At 37.5% G+C, this 18461-nt stretch overlaps 1 protein-coding gene across 4 annotated transcripts in view; it reads right to left on the bottom strand.

Moving 5' to 3' along the window:
* FYTTD1 (forty-two-three domain containing 1) overlaps positions 1–18461 on the bottom strand; it is a 33691-nt gene that overhangs the window by 6460 nt on the left and 8770 nt on the right. For all 4 annotated transcript variants that reach the window (XM_037525382.2, XM_037525380.2, XM_037525381.2 and 1 more), the window contains exons 3-7: positions 10181–10329; positions 4844–4956; positions 2913–3009; positions 2463–2524; positions 635–709 (exon numbers count right to left, since the gene is read on the bottom strand). In XM_037525382.2, coding sequence (XP_037381279.1) covers positions 635–709; positions 2463–2524; positions 2913–3009; positions 4844–4956; positions 10181–10329 — 496 coding nt within the window. The remainder of the gene's footprint in view (positions 1–634; positions 710–2462; positions 2525–2912; positions 3010–4843; positions 4957–10180; positions 10330–18461) is intronic.

Below are 18461 nucleotides of genomic sequence, written 5' to 3'. Positions count from 1 at the left end.
GTAAGTAGAACTCTGAACTTTTCAACAATCTGGAGCAATCAATGATTTCCAGTCTTGAAGTTCTATACAAAATAATGCAACCTCTGAAGTGTTAGACATCCTTCCTATGTTCTTTTTATTTTAATCATTAATATGGCTGGAAGGACCCAAAACTCCATAAACCTGGTAAGTTTATAATGCAATAAAACTAATGGAATGGTTAAGGTAAGGTCATCTAGATAAAAGAATACACTATGAAGCCTTTAAAAGGAAGGCATGTACTGTATGTACTAAAAGCAAAGATGTCCAAAATATACTGGGGGGAGGGGAAGTAGGGAACAAGTATATATATAGGATTATCTCACTTATTAAACATTAAAAATATGCTTAGATATTATTTGCTATACACTCACAGACTTAAAAAAAAATGGAACTATTAAAAGTGGTTACTTTAGGGCTGTACAACCTGGAATCAAAGGAGCTTTTACTTTTAAACTTTATACTATACTATTTCCATTTTGAACCACAATAATTACTTTTATCCTTTTCTCAGTTTATCCTAACTTGGACACCATATTTTGAGCTGAAATATGATACTTTTCTATAATTTTATAGAGCGAGGGGTTATAACTTTTGTAAAATAAAAGGGACTTACACTGGGCACTGCACTGCTCCAGGATTATCAATGGATACAGTCAAAATTCCTCCATTTGTGGTAGATGTCCGCCATCTAGTTTCAAGAAACCGAAAGCTTCACTAAAATGGAAGTTTATAAATCCTAAGGTATATTCCATAGAAAAGCTCACATTTTACAGAAGGCAGTATTTTTTCTTAATTTTCAGAAATATAGATACCTGGGTCACACCATGATATAGTTAACCAGCACCATAGGTATGGAACTGGACACATGAATCTATTAAATATTTTTCAGTGTAACAAATATATGCACGTTTAGAAAAGTAAAATAGCACAGAAGAGCTTCTAATTAAAAGTAAGAGTTCTTCAGCCCACTCTTTTCTCCCTTCCTGCTCCACTTTGCTGCTCTACAGAGGCAGCACTTTTATTCTTTCCTGTTTTTATTGCTAGCACATTACCTCTGCTTCACAAAACAAGATGCTTATGTAATTAGATCACACAATGATAAGAACTTAGGTTCACCACACTATCCCTTAGTCTCCCTACCTCTCTCTAAACATTTTGATGGCTATATCACTATTTCACTTCCATTATAACTTTAAATATATTTATATCTCTTTTACTAGTATCTCTAAATCTTTCTATCCTTACTTCATATGAAAGGATATGAGTACCTTTTATTCTTTCCTTCTCTTCTCCCACTTTGCATTTCCCACTTTTTTTCAACTCTATTTTCATATTTATGTTAGCCAAAATCTGACCTTTGTGTTTTATCATTACCAAATTAAGTATTTTGTGCTTTGTACTATAGAATTGTCCTCAAAGTTCAAAACAAACAGCATTTATATTGCTACAATTATGCAGATATTCATCACAGAAGACAGAAGCAAACAGACTATGATCATTTCCTTTCTTATGGTTTTCATTGTCATGACCCCACGTGCCAAAGAATACTGCAGTGTCAAGTTCAAATAGCTTCCTTTCTTATACTCCTATTGCTCAAAATCATGTCCCATTTTAGTTGGCATCAGATCTGGACTATGACCACGTTATATGCTGTCTTTCAAAAAGTAACCATAATTTAAAAACTTTAATCACAAAACCTGATCATACTGACACAATTAGAATGTTATAATTCACACTTGGGAAGTACAATTCTAACAGACAACAGATTTTTAAAAACTTATGGGAGAAAGGGGGAAATACATAAAAAGGAAAATATCTATTGTTTTGCAGTGTTCATAAATTTTCTAAAAGCTATTCCTTAAAAAGATTCATTTGCATAAAAGCAGTATAGGAAGAAAAAGAGCAGCCATATCACAATAGAATAAATAGGAAAATAAAATTTTTTTTAAAAATGATGTTTTATAGCTAAAACTATTTCTTAACACTCATGTAAAAATGTAAATGGGTTTTTGGGGGAAAACTAAAGTAGAATAGAGGCTCAATAGTTAATTTACTCTGGTTTTCATTTAATTTCTTTTGGTCTGAGACACATAGTAATTTGGGGTCACTAGTATTCTGGAGGGTTTTTTTTTTAAGATTCATTCATTCATGCATACAAGAACTGGGGTACAGGCCAGAGGCGCGGAGGGTGGGAGGATCTACCAGAGACAGAGCGGGGAACAGAACAGGCAGACTGACTGAAATACACTGCTGAGGGGAGCAGCAGGAGAGCCAGGAGAGGTCTGCTGCACCATGTGGGTTGCTCCCTGGCCAGGGATCGAACTCGTGCTGCAGTGGCTGTGGACTGTTTCATAGGTTGTGTCCTAACCCCCTGCGCCATCAGGGAGGCCCCTATTCTGGAGGTTTTGAAATTACATCTTGAAAAACAAACTGAAACTTACTGACGAGTTCTCTTTGCTACTACATCGTCTAGCAGTTGTTCTGTGTTCAACTGGGCCTGAACCTGAAGGGAAAAAAAAAGCAGTAGATTCCATAGAAAGCAGAGGATTTGAATCCAAGACCTAGTCTGTTTTGTAACTTTAAAACCCAGTATAGTGGGTGCATGAAAGGGGTGTATGCCTCATCTGGCAACACCTCCTGTATTAAAACAAGTGGTAAATACAAGTTTATTTCTAAATTACTTGCTGCTATTAAGGGTAATAAAAGAGAACAGAAAAAAATATTAGAAAAAGAACTAATTCGATGTCACGTTTGACAGATGTCTAACCCAACCTCTACCCTCAACCATGGACCATCCTTATGATATAGGATTATTAAAGGTGAATGATATTCAGGATCCTTTGTTTGGGGTAAAAAGAAATCACAACCAATGTTTTTTGATTTTAAAATACCTTAAGGCCTCTTCTGAAAAGAAAAGTTGCCTGACGAGTGTCCTTCTGATGACTTAATTTATTTCCACTCCTAGTAAAATTGGCTGGAACATTATTTCTGCAACAAAACCACATATACAATAAATCATCTGAGCTATGTAACAACTTTCAAATTTAATGACTTAAACATCTTGAGAAAAAACAAGCAAAAATAGTTAAATTCATAACCTGAAAATCTGAGGTACACTAAACATGAAGACTGAATTATTTCCTTACTAAAGATGAAGTTACTGAGATTTGATTTACAAACACTTCCCTCTGTAGCATATCATGTAATAACCTGGTTAATTTTTAATATCTTCCAAGTATTCAACTCTAATATTTCAACATGTAATATATCTTCTGATGACATTAGAAAAAACAATTTTAATGCTATTTCTAAATTTTGTGAAAGACATAAATATATAAAATTATTTATAGGATTAGTATAAAGAAAATCACACCAGTCAAACTGCTGAAAATCAAGAAGAAAAAGTCTTGAAAGTCTTATCTTTTCCATTTTTCTCCCTTTCTCACTTAAAAACCTTTAGATATTAAATTTGGACAAACTTACACTCTTCATTCTTGTTCTTTCATACACAGAATATACTATTAACTATATTTGACTTGACCTTCACCAATTCCTTTTTTGTTTCTATAGGAAGTATGAGAAAACAAATTTTTGTATTTATTTGCTCATTTCCTATTTATGTACCTATATATAAATATACACACATATATTTATGTACCTATATATGCATAATAATCATATAAATAAGTGCTTAACAAATTTTTATACTAAACTTATCTCCAACCTTATTGAAGCTCAAGAACAAAATTTCCCTAGCTAGCACAAAAAGCATGTACTCATTAACGGCTCATGGAAGTTAAAAGTCCCCTTTTCCAAGTGATTCCAAATGAGAAAGCGATGATAATTAAGTAAAACTGCAATTCTAGTCATTCCATTTATACAAAAACTTAAATCCACATTTATTTTGTTTTGCGTGATTGTGTACAAGAGGTGAATAAACAATTCTTGAAACTGAATAAAGGAAATTTCACAGCTGCCCTCTTTATTCTTATAGGGAACAGAATGCCGTAACAGTAGTTCTTTTTTTTTTTTTTTAAAGATTTATTTGTTTGTTTGTTTGTTTATACACACAAGCACTGGGTACAGTCAGAAGTGCGGGAGGGTGAGAGAATTCACCAAAGCCAAAGCGGGGAGCAGAGCAGGCAGAAGGACATAAGTACACTGCTGAGAGGAGCAGCGGGCGTGGCAGGAGAGGTCTGCACGCCATGCGGGACCCTCCTCCGGTGGCCGGGGAGCAGCTGGGGATGGAACCAGCGCTGCATAGGCTGCGGGCAGCTTCGTAACCCAGCGCTCAACCGCTGCGCCACCGAGGAGGCCCAGTAGTTCATTTTTTTTATTTAGTTTTTGTTATGCGTTTCCATTGAATATAAAAATAATTTCAGCTTAAGGATTCTGCAAAATTCTTTCTAGCTTGCTTTTTGCACACAAAAAAGCAGACATTGTTCTATTAAGAGCTACTGAGACTGAATAAACAAATTCTGCTTCAGAATTCAATTGTGAATAATTTTGGCTAAGGTGTTTTTAACAAAACATTCAGCTCTTGCAATTTTATTCTCTATGTTGAGGTAAAAAAGCAAAGAGATTTTTAAAAAATTTGCAATTAGTTAAATCCAGCAATAACATTGGGTCTAATGAATTAGTAATCTGTTATTATGTGTCATGTCAAATGTTCAAATAAATATTCTAAATATCTCTCCTGAAAGTGAACCCATAACAACAAATATCACAACGAATCCATTCCTTTAAATACTTATTGCAAGTGTGTTTTTATGCATAACATTATTTCTTATGATAACATTATTTCTTACATTTGAGTACTTACTTTCTATTTAACTGGTTAGGTCTCTTGAGAACTGCAACTGGTTTCCTCTGCATTTCATTTTGTCTCAGAAGGTTTGCCTTCCTTTTTAACACTGGAAAGTATCTTTCTATATTCTTTCAGAAAGTAAAAAAACTATGTTAATCAGATTATCCTTTGTTAAATACTCTACTTCAATAAAAATTTCTCAGGCAGAATGGATAGGGACTGACAACTGCTTAAATGTGCAGGTTAGAGTGATAAGACGCTAGGATGACTTGAAAGTTTCCAGTCTAAGTGATTGAAAAGATATTACGTTATACTTAAAAATACTTCCAACAAAGAAAATTCAAACAGAAAAGTAAATTTCATCTTCAATTTTAGTTATGTTCAGTTTGAGATGCTCTGGGGGGATGCACAGGTGATAGGGAAACATGGCTCTGAAGCTCAAAAGAATCAGAGACACAGGTATGTAAATTAGGGGATCACTTTACACATATATACACATACATATATATATAAAATTTATATGATTTTTATACCAAATGAAGGGGGCAAGAGGACAAGTTTCAAAACAAATGTGTGAAAAGGGGGAAAAAGAGGAAGCTGTGATAACCAAGAAGTTTGAATAGAAATGGTTATGGAGAAAATTACAGAATCAACAAAATTCTACATCACAGAACACAAGCACATGAAATGTCCATTTTTTCCTCCTTCCACATAAATTTAATCCATCATTAAAGCCTAATTTATGTTTCTGTGAAGTCTTTCCAAAAGTCTCTCACAATATGTACCATATCTTAACCTGGATTTCCATTTATTTCCAGCATATGAGAAGTACTTCGTAAGTATCAACTTTAAAGATATAAAAATTATACAATTCTTAATTTTCACAGATGTTTAGAAAAAAGTTAATGTGTGGGTCTCCCTGGTGGCGCAAGGGGTTGAGACGCAGCACTATGAAGCTATCTGCAACCACTGCAGCACAAGTTTGATCCCTGGCCAGGGAGCTAACCCACATGGCACAGCAGACCTTTCCTGTCTCACCTGCTGCTCCCTTCAGCAGTGTATTTCAGTACATCTGCCTGGTCTGTTCCCCACTCGGTCTCGAGGGAATCCTCTCACCCCTCACATCTCCGGCCTGCACCCCAGCTCTTGTATGGACAAATAAATAAATTTTTCAAAAAAAAATGTGAAAAAAGGATAAAGAACTTTAAGATGTAGAAAAAATGCTGTGAAATCTTACTAATGGTCAATTCCAAGCTTTGTATTTTGACTTTTCTTTTTTTAACAATTTTTTATTTTTGTTTTTGCATAGAAGAACTAGGGTGTAGGCTAGAGGTATGGAGGGGGATGAGAGAATTCATCAGAGACAGAGTGGTGAGCAGAACAGGCAGACTAACTGAAAATACACTGCTGAGGGGAGCAGTGGGCAAGACAGGAGAGGTCTGCTGTGCCATGTGAGATCCAACTCAGGCTGCAGGGGTGATAGTGCTGAGAACTATCACCAGGTAGGCCCTGTATTCTGTTTTTAATAAATACTCCAAGGGCCATTTTATAGTTAAATCTGAAAGTCTCTTCTCTGATCCTTTTGTTATGTTATTTTCCTTCAAAGTAAATGCCATATAATAATTATATAATTATTTGTGGGATAATGTAATATTTTCTGAGTTCCCCATGAATAGAGTGATTTTCTATTGCATTATTGTGGACTCCCCATAGTGGGTACTCAATCACCATTAGTTAAATGATGAATACATGAAACAGAACTATAATTCACTAACCCATGGTGAATGTGTGCTCCATGGACCTGAGTTTTGCATCTGTATATAAATGTTTTTGAAAAAATAAACCTAAGGGTAATTTTCTCTTTCACAATAATTTTGTTATAAAAAAATTATTCACTAAGGAATAAAACAAGGCACTAGCATTTTTAATGTTAATTTCATTAAACTAGTATTTATATACAATGAAATTTTAAGTATTCATTTTGATGAAATGGGTAATTACATATATTCATGTATTGATAACTACATCATAATCAAGATAGAACAGTGTCCTCATCCTAAAATATTTCTGTGTGCCCCTGTACAATAAATTTCCTTCCCTCACCTAACTCCCACCCCAGGCAAGGACTAATGTATTACTATAGTTTAACCTTTTCTACAAAATCAATTATGTGGAATCACACTGTACAGTCTTTTGTGGTTGACTTCTTTTGCTTAGTATGATGCTTTGAGATGATCCATGCTGTCCTTGACACTAGATCAAAAAACTTCATTCTGAGAGATGTCTATTCCATTAACAGTCATTTGCTCTCTCCGTAAATACCAATAGTGTAAATGAGGTATGCTGTCTGTTCCCAGTCACTCATTTCATAGGTAAGGAAACTTTATATATCTTTATTAAAATAATATTTCACTAATTTATAAATAATGGAAAGAAAGAATGTAACAAAGTCTAATTATGGTCAAAATTGCCTTTTTAAATATAAATTGTCTAAGCACATAACACAATACAAGACCAATTAAATTATTTAAGTAACCTGTTTAATGATTAGAAAGGGAAGGCATGAGTTATTACATATAAATAGAAAACTTTCTAAATTGGTAGAAAACATCTGCTTCACAAGTATTATACTCTCTCCTAACCAGGTTAATTTTATGCAGATTGAAGAAGGGGCTAAGAAACAATGTGTTTTAAACCATACCTCTGTCAAAATCATTTGAACTTTAATTAAGATCTTAATATCCATACTCAGTACAATTCTTACTACTTTTGTACATTTTCTATTTTCACTATTTTTTCTAACTTAAAATTTTTCACTAGAGCCAAATAATAAGTTACTAGTCCAACCCAATCTCTTTCAGTATCCACATCTCATTAATGTTCTTTTAATTCCTAAATAAATAAGTCCTCTGGCAAGATTTTGGAGGAGAGAACACCTGCTGGTGGTGTTAGCACTGAAAAGTCAAGGATTCTAAGGACAGTCACAGTTCTGAACCAGAATACAAATGTTTAAAATAACTTCAGGGGAGGCCCCCACGGTGGCGCAATTGGTGACGCAGCACTATGACGCTATTGGCAGCCACTGCAGCACAAGTTCGGTCCCTAGCCAGGGAGATGACCCACATGGCGCACCAGATCTCTCCTGACTCGCCCACTGCTCCCCTTAGGAGTGTATTTCAGTCAATCTGCCTGTTCTGTTCCCCACTCTGTCTCTGGTGAATCCTCTCACTGCCCCTCCTACCCCGCTGGCCTGTCCCCCAGTTCTTGTATACATAAATAAATAAATCTTAAAAAAAAAAACAAAAACAAAAAAAAAAAACTTAAAGACTGTAAAAACGGTCCATACCAAAAAGACCAGAAACAACAAGTACTGGTGAGGGGCATAGAGAAAGGAACTCCTGTACAGTTTGGTGGAAAAGTAGACTGGTCCAGTCCCTACAAAAAATAGTATGGAAGTTTCTCAATACATTAAAAATAGATCTACCATATGATCCAGCATTCCACTTTGAGGTACAGAAAGAATGCAAAAACACTAATTTGAAGGAATGCACGTCATCACAGCACTGTTTACAATAGCCAGGTTATGGAAAGAGCCTAAGTGTCCAACCACAGATGAGTGGATTAAGATGTGGTACATATACATAATGTAACACTATTCAGCTATAAAGAAATGATATCTTAACCATTTGTGAAAACACTGAAAGAACTGGAGAGGGTTATGCTAAGTAAAGTCAAAAGGAGAAAGAAAAGTACTATAGGACTTCACCTATATGTGGAATATAAAGAAACAAAACAAAGAAAAACACAAAACTAAACAAAACAAACCCTAGAAATCTGACTGCAGAATTGAGACTACCAGAGGGGAGGGAGTGGGATGGGGAACAAAGTTGGGGGGGTGATCCCAGTGGACTATGGTAGAAGATTATGGGTTCTTGGGTGGTGGGACTGGTGTTGTAATATACATCTAAAGAAATTTGAATCTATAGCTCTAAATCATATACAGTATTATAAACCAATGTTACCTCAATAAAAAAAAATGCAACTTAATAAAATAATAATAAATAATAAATGCCTTCAATTTTTTTTTTTAAAGATTTATTTATTTATTTGTTTATTTATACAAGCACTGGGTACAGTGAGAAGCACAGGAGGGTGAGAGAATTCACCAGAGCCAGAGCGGGGAACAGAACAGGCAGACTGATGAAATACACTGCTGAGGGGAGCAGCGGGCGGCAGGAGAGGTCTGCGCGCCATGTGGGACCCTCCTCCGGTGGCCGGGGAGCAGCTGGGGATGGAACCGGCGCTGCAGAGGCTGCAGGCAGCTTCGCAACCCAGCGCTCAACCACTGCGCCACCGGGGAGGCCCAAATGCCTTCAATTTTTATATGACTTTCACAATTAGAAAAACCAAAGGGATTAAAAAAATAGAAGAGTAGAACATTAAATTTCCTGGTGGCTCAAAGTTACTTAATATAACAGAAGAAAAAACATTTGTTAAATTACTTTAGAAATGTGTTCACTAACTCAAAAATTATTCCTTGAGATGTAAATAAAATGAATTGAAATTTTAAAAGCAGTTAACTTATGGTGGGCAAACAATTGTATTTGGTAATTGAAACTATCAACTAGAGAGTAGGTATCTACCCAAGAGGAATAAAAACCTATATCCATACATGCATACATACATATGAATATTCAATACAATACCACCCCAAATGTGGAAACCATCAAAATGTCCATCAACAGATAAATGGATAAACAAAATATGGTATATCAAAATAATGGAGTATTATTTCGTAATAAAAGAAATGAAATACTAATACATCTACAACAGGATAAATTTCAGAAAGATTATGGCTAAATGCCAGACTAAATATTACTCTATGAGTCCATTTATACAAAATGCAGAAAAGGCAAAATTTGTAGAAAATCCACAAAGTGATTAGTGTTCACTCAGACAGATGGTGAGGAATGACTATCAATGGACATAAGGTTTCTTTCCAGAGTAATAGAAACGCTCTAAAATTAGACTGTGATGACTGTATAACTGTGTAAATTTTCTAAAATTCACTGAACTGTATATGAATTTTATATCATAAAATTATATCTCAACAAACTGTTAAAAAGTATATACACATACTAGTCAGGAACCTGTAAAAATTTTTTGAGAATATGCAAATATAGGTATTATTCATGAATAATTGAGTTATTAAAGTTTTTATATAAGTCCCACAGTAGTACACTAAAAAAAAATCAAACTGTTTAAATAAAATGCTGTTTCAAGTTCATTCACAAAAAATATTAGCACAAACAAAGGAAAAGGATATCTGAGTCAGGATTAAGTCACCAATACCTTATCACTTAGAGGTGGTCGATTCATAGGACTAATTCCTTTTCGAATTCCAGTTGCTTTTCTAGCTGCAAGGCCAGTGATAACTCCATAAGGACGTCTCTTTCCAGGCATTACTCTTCCTCTGCGGCTAATGCTATTCTTACCAAAACCTGTAGGAGAAGAAAAAGGGAAGAAATAGCAATCCATGAATGCAACCAGGGACAAAGAGGTAGTATATTCTATTTCTTAGTCAGGGTAGAAGATATGAGTGATTTTTCAAATATTATTTCTATTTCTTATATTATTATATTATTGTTACATTATTAGATATTTATATCTATTTCCTTTAAATTATGTAAAATGTTTCAATTTTATTTTATTTTAAAAATTTATTTATTTATGCATACAAAAACTGGGGTACAGGCCAGAGGTGTGGCGGGTGAGAGGATTCATCAGAGACAAAGTGGAAAACAGAAAAGGCAGACTGAAATACACTGCTGAGGGGAGTAGTGGGCAAGTCAGGAGAGGTCTGCTGCGCCATGTGGATAGCTCCCTGGCCAGGGATCTAACTCGTGCTGCAATGGCTACAAATGCTTCACTGTTACATCTTAACCCCTTGTGCCACTAGGGAGGCCCCCATACTGTGAATATTATTTCATTTCTTTAATACTTTTATTGCATTATTTTTCACATGTGCCATACCTGATTCAACCAACTTTATAGTAATCATTTCGGTTACTTCTAATACTACACTATTATTAATAAAATTCCAATAATAGACACTTTTTTTAAAGATTTATTTTTTTATGCATACAAGTACTGGGGGACAGGCCAGAGGGGTGAGGGGTTGAGAGGATTCACCAGAGACAGAGTAGGGAACAAAACAGGCAGACTGACTGAAAGACACTGCTGAGGGGAGCAGCAGGCGAGTCAGAAGAGGTCTGCTGCACCATGTGGATAGCTCCCTGGCTGGGGCTCGAACTCATGCTACAGTGGCTGTGGATACCTTCATAGTGCTGTCTTAACCCCTTGCACCACCAGGGAGGCCCCAGCTGAGATTTTAATTAATATCGTTCAATCATCCATCCCACTGCACTCATTTATTAGTTCTAACAGTGTTTCAAATTATTTTCTTGGGATTTCTATGAGGCAATCATATCATCTATAAATGATAGCCTTTTTCCTTCCAATAATTACACCTTAAATCCTTTTACTTCTATTGCAATGGCCAGAAATTCGAGAGAATCACATTAAGTAACAAATGTAATAGTGTGCATTCTTATCTTACTTCTAATTTGGAGGAGAATGTCTTTAGAATGATATCCTGTATACTACTACATACCTGCAATATGGTAACAGATCTTCCAAAGGAAAAGTTTCATGGTCAAACTAAACACAACTGACCTTCTGAACAATGCACATTTGAATTTCACAGTTTCACATACAGGAGAATTTTTTTGTAAACAGATGACATAAATTTATATACAGTAAACTAAATGTATTCTTTTCCTTATGATTTTAGTAACATTTTCCTTTCTGTAGTTTATTTTGAGAATATGTAATATACATAACTTAGAAAATATGTGTTAATCAACTGTTTATCATCAGCAAGGCTATCAGTCAAGAGCAGTTAAGTTTTGGGAGAGTCAAAAATCACTTGGCAGGACATGGAAACAGACTAAATGTTCTCTGACAGATTAGATCAAGAAGTCAACATGTAGGGCCTCCCTGATGGCGCAGAGATTAAAGTCTCAGTGCTATCAAGCTGTCCCAGCCACTGAGGCATGAGTTGGATCCCTGGCAGGGAGTTTACTCACATGGCACAGCAGACCTCTCCTGTCTTGCCCACTTCTCCCCTCAGCAGTGCATTTTCAGTAAATCTGCCTGTTCTGCTTTCCACTGTGTGGTAAATCCTTTCACCCCCTGCACCTCTGGCTTACACCCCAGTTCTTCTTTTCTTTTTAAAGATTTATTTTTTCATTTATACAATAGCCAGGCTACAGGCCAGAGGCTCGGGAGGGCAAGAGATTCACCAGAGACAGAGTGGGGAGCAGAATAGGCAGAAGGACCAAAAGTACTGCTGAGAGGAGGAGCGGGCCTGACAGGAGAGGTCTACCGCACCATGTGGGAATTTCCCTGGCCGGCCGGGAATTGAACCCATGCTGCAGAGGCCACAGACAGCCTCATAGCGCTGCGCTCAACCCGTTGTGCCACCAGGGAGGCCCACCCCAGTTATACTATGCATAAATAAAAACAAATCTTTTAAAAAAAGTCAAGATTTATTAAGTCCACACTATGGAGTACTATATAGCCCTAAGAAAGGATAAAATATAGCCATTTCCAACAAAATAGAGGGAATTTGAGAGAACTATGTGTAACAATAAACAATGAAAACAAATATTGGATATTTGCACAGGAATTTGAAAAGGTAAAAACTCTTTCAAAAACCAGTGGGCCTCTGGGCCTCCCTCGTGGCGCAGGCGGTTGAGCGACACACTGTGAAGCTGTCCGCAGCCTCTGCAGTGTGGGTTTGATCCTGGCCGGCCGGGGAGAATCCCACATGGCACAGCAGACCTCTCCTGTCTCGCCTGCTGCTCCCCTCAGCAGTGTATTTTGTCAGTCTGCCTGTTCTGTTCCCCATTGTCTCTTGTGAATCCTCTCACCCTCCTGCACATCTGGCCTGTACCCCAGTTCTTGTATAAATAATCTTTAAAAAAACACAACAAAAAACCAGTGGGCCTCAATAAATATCCTGAGGGCTCTGAGATTAAGAGAAGGGAAAGAAAGGTAAAGGGAAAAATAAAGGATGATGGTAGGGAAGAAAAATAAAGATGAAAAATAAGTGAGATAAAATTGAACTCATGATAGATATAATGGAAAACTTAAAAATATAAAAAGCTCTACGAAGAATGAATGTCAAATATGTCTTTTACAAACAGCTAATATCTACAGGATATGGAAATTCACATGGATTGATAATAGGGTTTTAATTCAGAGAATGCAATGGACAAGGAGATAGTTTTGTGCTTTTTTTAAAAATCTAAATGCTTTAATCAAATAAATATTTTTGAGTCGTCAACCTTGAAAAGTCAAAGTTTTAAAAATTAAAATGAAAACTTAATGGAAATTTTTGACAGCGCAGAGGTCAGTGCAGCTTAACCCCCATCTTGTTGAAGGGTCAACTATAAAGTTAACATGGTTTTCTGACTGTGGGACTTTATTAGATTTCAGCTCTCAATTCACTCTTTTCTACCTTGCACTGTTACTGAACAGTTCTTTATCTGATCAACAGGCACCATGTTAAGCTCTGTCAGTAGAGGGCACTGGAAGGACTCTGGAGGAAGAAGGGTTTTTCTTCCAACTTCCAGTGAATATCTGAGGACTTGTTCTCATACTCAGAGACATTCATTACCCTCCCCAACAAACTGAGATTGTGGTAAGGCAAGAAAAGTGCTTAGGGCACAAAATCTGGGAGGCCTTAGGCATCTGTCTAGTTAGGCATCACTAAAGTTCTGTCCTTGCTCATACTCGAGTGAATTTAAGCTATAACCCCACCCCCCAACAACCCGCCCCATAGCTTCCAAGACAGTCCCACCAGCATGGCAACAAAGTGGGACAGGGAGTTCTTCCAGATTTGTTCCTTCTTGGGTGCTCTGCCTCAGTCCTAAAGGTAGAGACTTACTACTTTTATATCCATTAAAAAGCAATAAAGAGATATTATAAATTTTATTTTTATTTTATTTAAAGATTTATTTATTTATGCATACAAAAGCTGGGGTACAGGCCAGCGATGTGGGGGTGGGGGGGTGAGAGGATTCAGCAGAGACCGAGTAGGGAACAGAACAGGCAGATCGACCGAAATACACTGCTGAGGGGAGCAGCAGGCGAGACAGGAGAGTTCTGCTTCACCATGTGGGTTGCTCCCTGCGCGGGGATCAAACCCATGCTGCAGAGGCTGCAGATTGCTTCATAGTGCGTTGCTTAACCCCTTGCACCACCAGGGAGGCCCAATTTTATAAATTTAAAAAATCAAATTATTGCTGCTCTGTGTGTGACTGCCTTCTAGAATTACAACTGTACAAAGACCAAGCTATACATTTAAATTAAATCTACAACGACTTGTTATTTTTATTTTTATTTAACAATAAAGTAGCTAGCATCACCTGTGTTAGGGATTGTGCTTGATGCAAGAACTTAATAAGGTTGATGCTAACATCTCAATTTTGCAGATAAGAAAAGTGAGGCAAGGGCCTCCCCGGTGGCGCAGCGGTTGAGCGCTGGGTTGCGAAGCTGCCCGCAGCCTCTGCAGCGCCGGTTCTATCCCCGGCTGCTCCCTGGCCACCAGAGGAGGGTCCCACATGGCGCGCAGACCTCTCCTGCCGCCCGCTGCTCCCCTCAGCAGTGTCCTTCGGTCCTTCTGCCTGCTCTGCTCCCCGCTCTGGCTCTGGTGAATTCTCGCTTCTGACTGTACCTAGTGCTTGTATAAACAAAACAAACAAACAAACAAATAAATAAATAAAACATGCCTCTGTTAAAAAAAAAAAAAAATTTAAAAAAAAAATTAAAAAAAAAAAAAAAGTGAGGCAAAAAACAGTGACCACCCAGAGATCACAGTAAGAAAATAGTGATTAAGTACAAGTGTATGGGGTTCCAAAAACTGTGTATTTTTCTAAATTGTTAAATAAAAACTAAAAAATAATAAGGGAGTTGTAATTATGGTTTATTTCCAAAAAAAGAAATTAAAAAAACTATTATAAAAAATGTGGGCTCTAGCTGGGTATTATAAAGCAGGAAAGATTTGAACATGAAGAGAGCTAGGACATGATAAGTACAAAGACACGGGTGACCACGGAATAGTGAATGTCTAGGGAAAAGAGTAAGAATAAAGAAGTGAATGGATATGATGGGGTCAAATCAAGAGGGCTTTAAATGGAAACACAGAGTGCACTGGACAAGGAATTCATAACAGAACTACATAAATCCAGAAGGATCTTAGATTGAAACGTGAAGGGGAGGAGAGTGGTGTTGTGGGGAGGGGGGAAAAGGCAGCAATAAGATAATTTCAGATGCTCTTGTGGCCCTCAAACACTACACGATAAACAGCTGAGAAAGGAACAAAGAAATATGAAAGTATTCATTCCAACAGAATGAATGACTGACTAGAGCAAAGAGAAAGACTAAAGAAGGAGGAATTCATTATTATACCAAAAATTTAAACTTAAATGAGAAAGACTGATGACAAAGTCTCATTAATGAGAATAAAACTGAATTAAAAAAGGAGAAAAAGCAGGGAACAGAATTCTATTTCTGGGCATCTTCTGTTTCTTGACTGTACTATACTAACAATGTATTGTTCCCATACTCATCATCCTTCCCCTATCTTTTTTATTTCTCTCTAATCAATGGTTTCTAGATCCAAGCTAGATCCATCCCGTCACTTCCCTCTCTACCATTGAGCACACTTCACTACCTTATCTAATTTTAACAACAGTTCTATTTTTCACCATTTCATTGTCATAGTTCATAATCTCTACCTCCATTTGCTACCCTTTTGTCTTCTGTAACTGCCTTATATTCTAAAAGGCTCTATGTAGAGGCACTAGAGACATCATGTAATGCAATAGTGTTTTCTTAGTTTTTCCCCTTCTGTCTTTACAGAGCACCTTATTCTTATTGCTTCAACTACTACCTCTACAAAGATCCGTTCACATTTTCAGCATTTTAACAGTCATGTATCAAACTACACATGGAGCTTTAAAAAAATCCACAGGCCTCCACTTCTACATATTCTGATTTAGTGGAAATGAAGTGCAGTCAGTGAGTCTATTTTACAAATCTCCACAGGTGCAACAAAGGTTGAGAACAACTAAAACTAGAGATAGGAATTTTCATCGTTTGACTCCATAGCCCAAATCCTTCATGAATCCCCACCAGCCCCCTCCCCCCCAACACACATCCACTTGCTTCAATGATTTCTGGACTCTGACAGTTACATGAAGATCTGAGGGGCTTTCTAGGAAATGTCATACTACAGAATATATGTAATCACATTACTGGTTCCTTTCCCTGTTCTATTTTCAAAATAAACAGCATTTTCAAACTTCTTGGTTCTAGAACCTCCTTACACACTTAAAAATTACTGAGGACCCCAAAAAGTTGTTGTTTCTATGGATTTATGTTTACTGATACCATACTAGAAATGAGAATGAAGACATTTTATAAGTATTATTTCATTAAATAATGATAAACTCACTACATGTAAGGCAAATAAAAGTTTAAATAAAAATAACATTTTCCCCCAAACCAAATTAAAATTTTTTTTAAACTCAACAATTTTTTTTTAAAAAAAGATTTATTTATTTATACAAGCACTGGGTACAGTGAGAAGCGTGGGAGGGTGAGAGGATTTACCAGAGCCAGAGTGGGGAACAGAACAGGCAGACTGGCGAAATACACTGCTGAGGGGAGCAGCGGGCGCGGCAGGAGAGGTCTATGTGCCATGGGGGACCCTCGCCGTTGGCCAGGGATCGAACCATCGAACCAGCGCTACAGAGGCCACAGGCAGCTTCGCAGCCCAGCACTCAATCGCTGTGTCACCAGGGGAGGCCCCTCAAATTAAAATATTTAATAAAGGGGCCTCCCCGGTGGCGCAGCGGTTGAGCGCTGGGTTGTGAAGCTGCCCGCGGCCTCTGCGGCCCCGGTTCGATCCCCGGCTGCTCCCCAGCCACTGGAGGAGGGTCCCACATGGCGCGCAGATCTCTCCTGCCATGCCCGCTGCTCCCCTCAGCAGTGTACTTCGGTCCTTCTGCCTGCTCTGCTCCCCGCTCTGGCTCTGGTGAATTCTCTCACCCTCCCGTGCTTCTGACTGTACCCAGTGCTTGTATAAATAAATAAATAAATAAATAAAATCTTTAAAAAAAAATAAATAAAATATTTAATAAAAAGAATAGCAGTGCTGGGCCTCCATGGTGGCGCAGAGGTTAAAGAGAGCGCTATCAAGCTATCCCCAGCCACTACAGCACCAATTCGTTCCCCAGCCAGCCAGGGAGCAACCCACATGCTCCAGCAGACCTCTCCTGTCTCGCCCACTGCTCCCCTCAGCAGTGTATTTCAATTGATCCACCTGTTCTGCTCCCCACTCCCTCTAGTGAATCCTCTCACCCCCAGCACCTGTGGTCTACATCCCAGTTCTTGTATGCATAAAATAAATAAAGCTTAAAAAAAAAGAATAGCAGTGCTTTGCATTTTTGCAAAACTCATTTAGTAGGGTCTGGCTTAATAGAAAATAGCTAGATTGTTTTATCTGCTTCTGTATCCATCTGTTTTAATTATCACACATCATGTAGACTTCAGAAAAGTCTACTGTTCATTCCAAGAAGGCACAAGAGTGAAAACACAACGTCTTAGTATTAATATAAATATGTGGAACCCTGTGTCTTGGATTCCCCAGGGTCCCAGGAAACACTTTGAGAACCACTGTTGTGTAATATTCTACCACTCAAAGACATTTAAGTTGTTTGTAGAAGCATTTATTCAGTGACTAAATTATATTTTGGGCACAGAATTAGAACTCATTCACCTAGCAGTGCAGCCAGCAAAAATAATTTATTGAGTATTTGCCATGGCCTCTGTGTCCTACTTATTCTCTTACCTCAAATGAACATCCTCACTAACATTATAACGTGGAAATGTAAACCTTTCCTAACAATCAGAGTTTAAGACAATGCTATTTCTCTATTCATATTAGGTGACAGCAGCATTTGTTCTATTTTAGGCCCTGTCACATGTAAGTGGAGAACATACAAGCACAGTTCAATCTTCTAAAATACTAAGCTGCTGGTAGATATCATTTATCTTAAGGCTCAGAACATCAACCCCTTAAAAGAAAAGCTTTTCTTCATGGACCAGATCATTTTTCACCTATCATTAAATCATCATGGATTCTGTTAGCACAAAATCCCCATTTAAAGTCCTACAGTACCACTAGACTTTTTCATGACATTTCTCAACTCTATCTTTTCTATCTTATTTCTGTTATTAGAAATTACTTAGGGCTGCTCTGGTAGCACAGGCGGTTGAGCGCAGTCCTGTGAAGCCATCCACAGCCTCTGCTGTGCTGGTTCGATCCCCACCGGCAGGGGAGATACCCAGATGGAACAGCAGACCTCTCCTGTCTCGCCTGCTGCTCCCCTCAGCAGTGTATTTTGGTCGGTCTGCCTGTTCTGTTCCCTGTTCTGTCTCTGGTGAGTCCTCTTACCCTCCTGCACACCTGGCTATACCATGGTTCTTGTATAAATAAATC

The sequence above is a fragment of the Talpa occidentalis genome, unplaced genomic scaffold (genome assembly GCF_014898055.3).
Source record: "Talpa occidentalis isolate TD23 unplaced genomic scaffold, MPIMG_talOcc4v2.1 talOcc4.4, whole genome shotgun sequence".
NCBI classification, from domain to species: Eukaryota; Metazoa; Chordata; class Mammalia; order Eulipotyphla; family Talpidae; genus Talpa; species Talpa occidentalis.
Note: the sequence above shows the minus strand (reverse complement) of the source record. Positions and strands in the feature narration are given on the sequence as shown.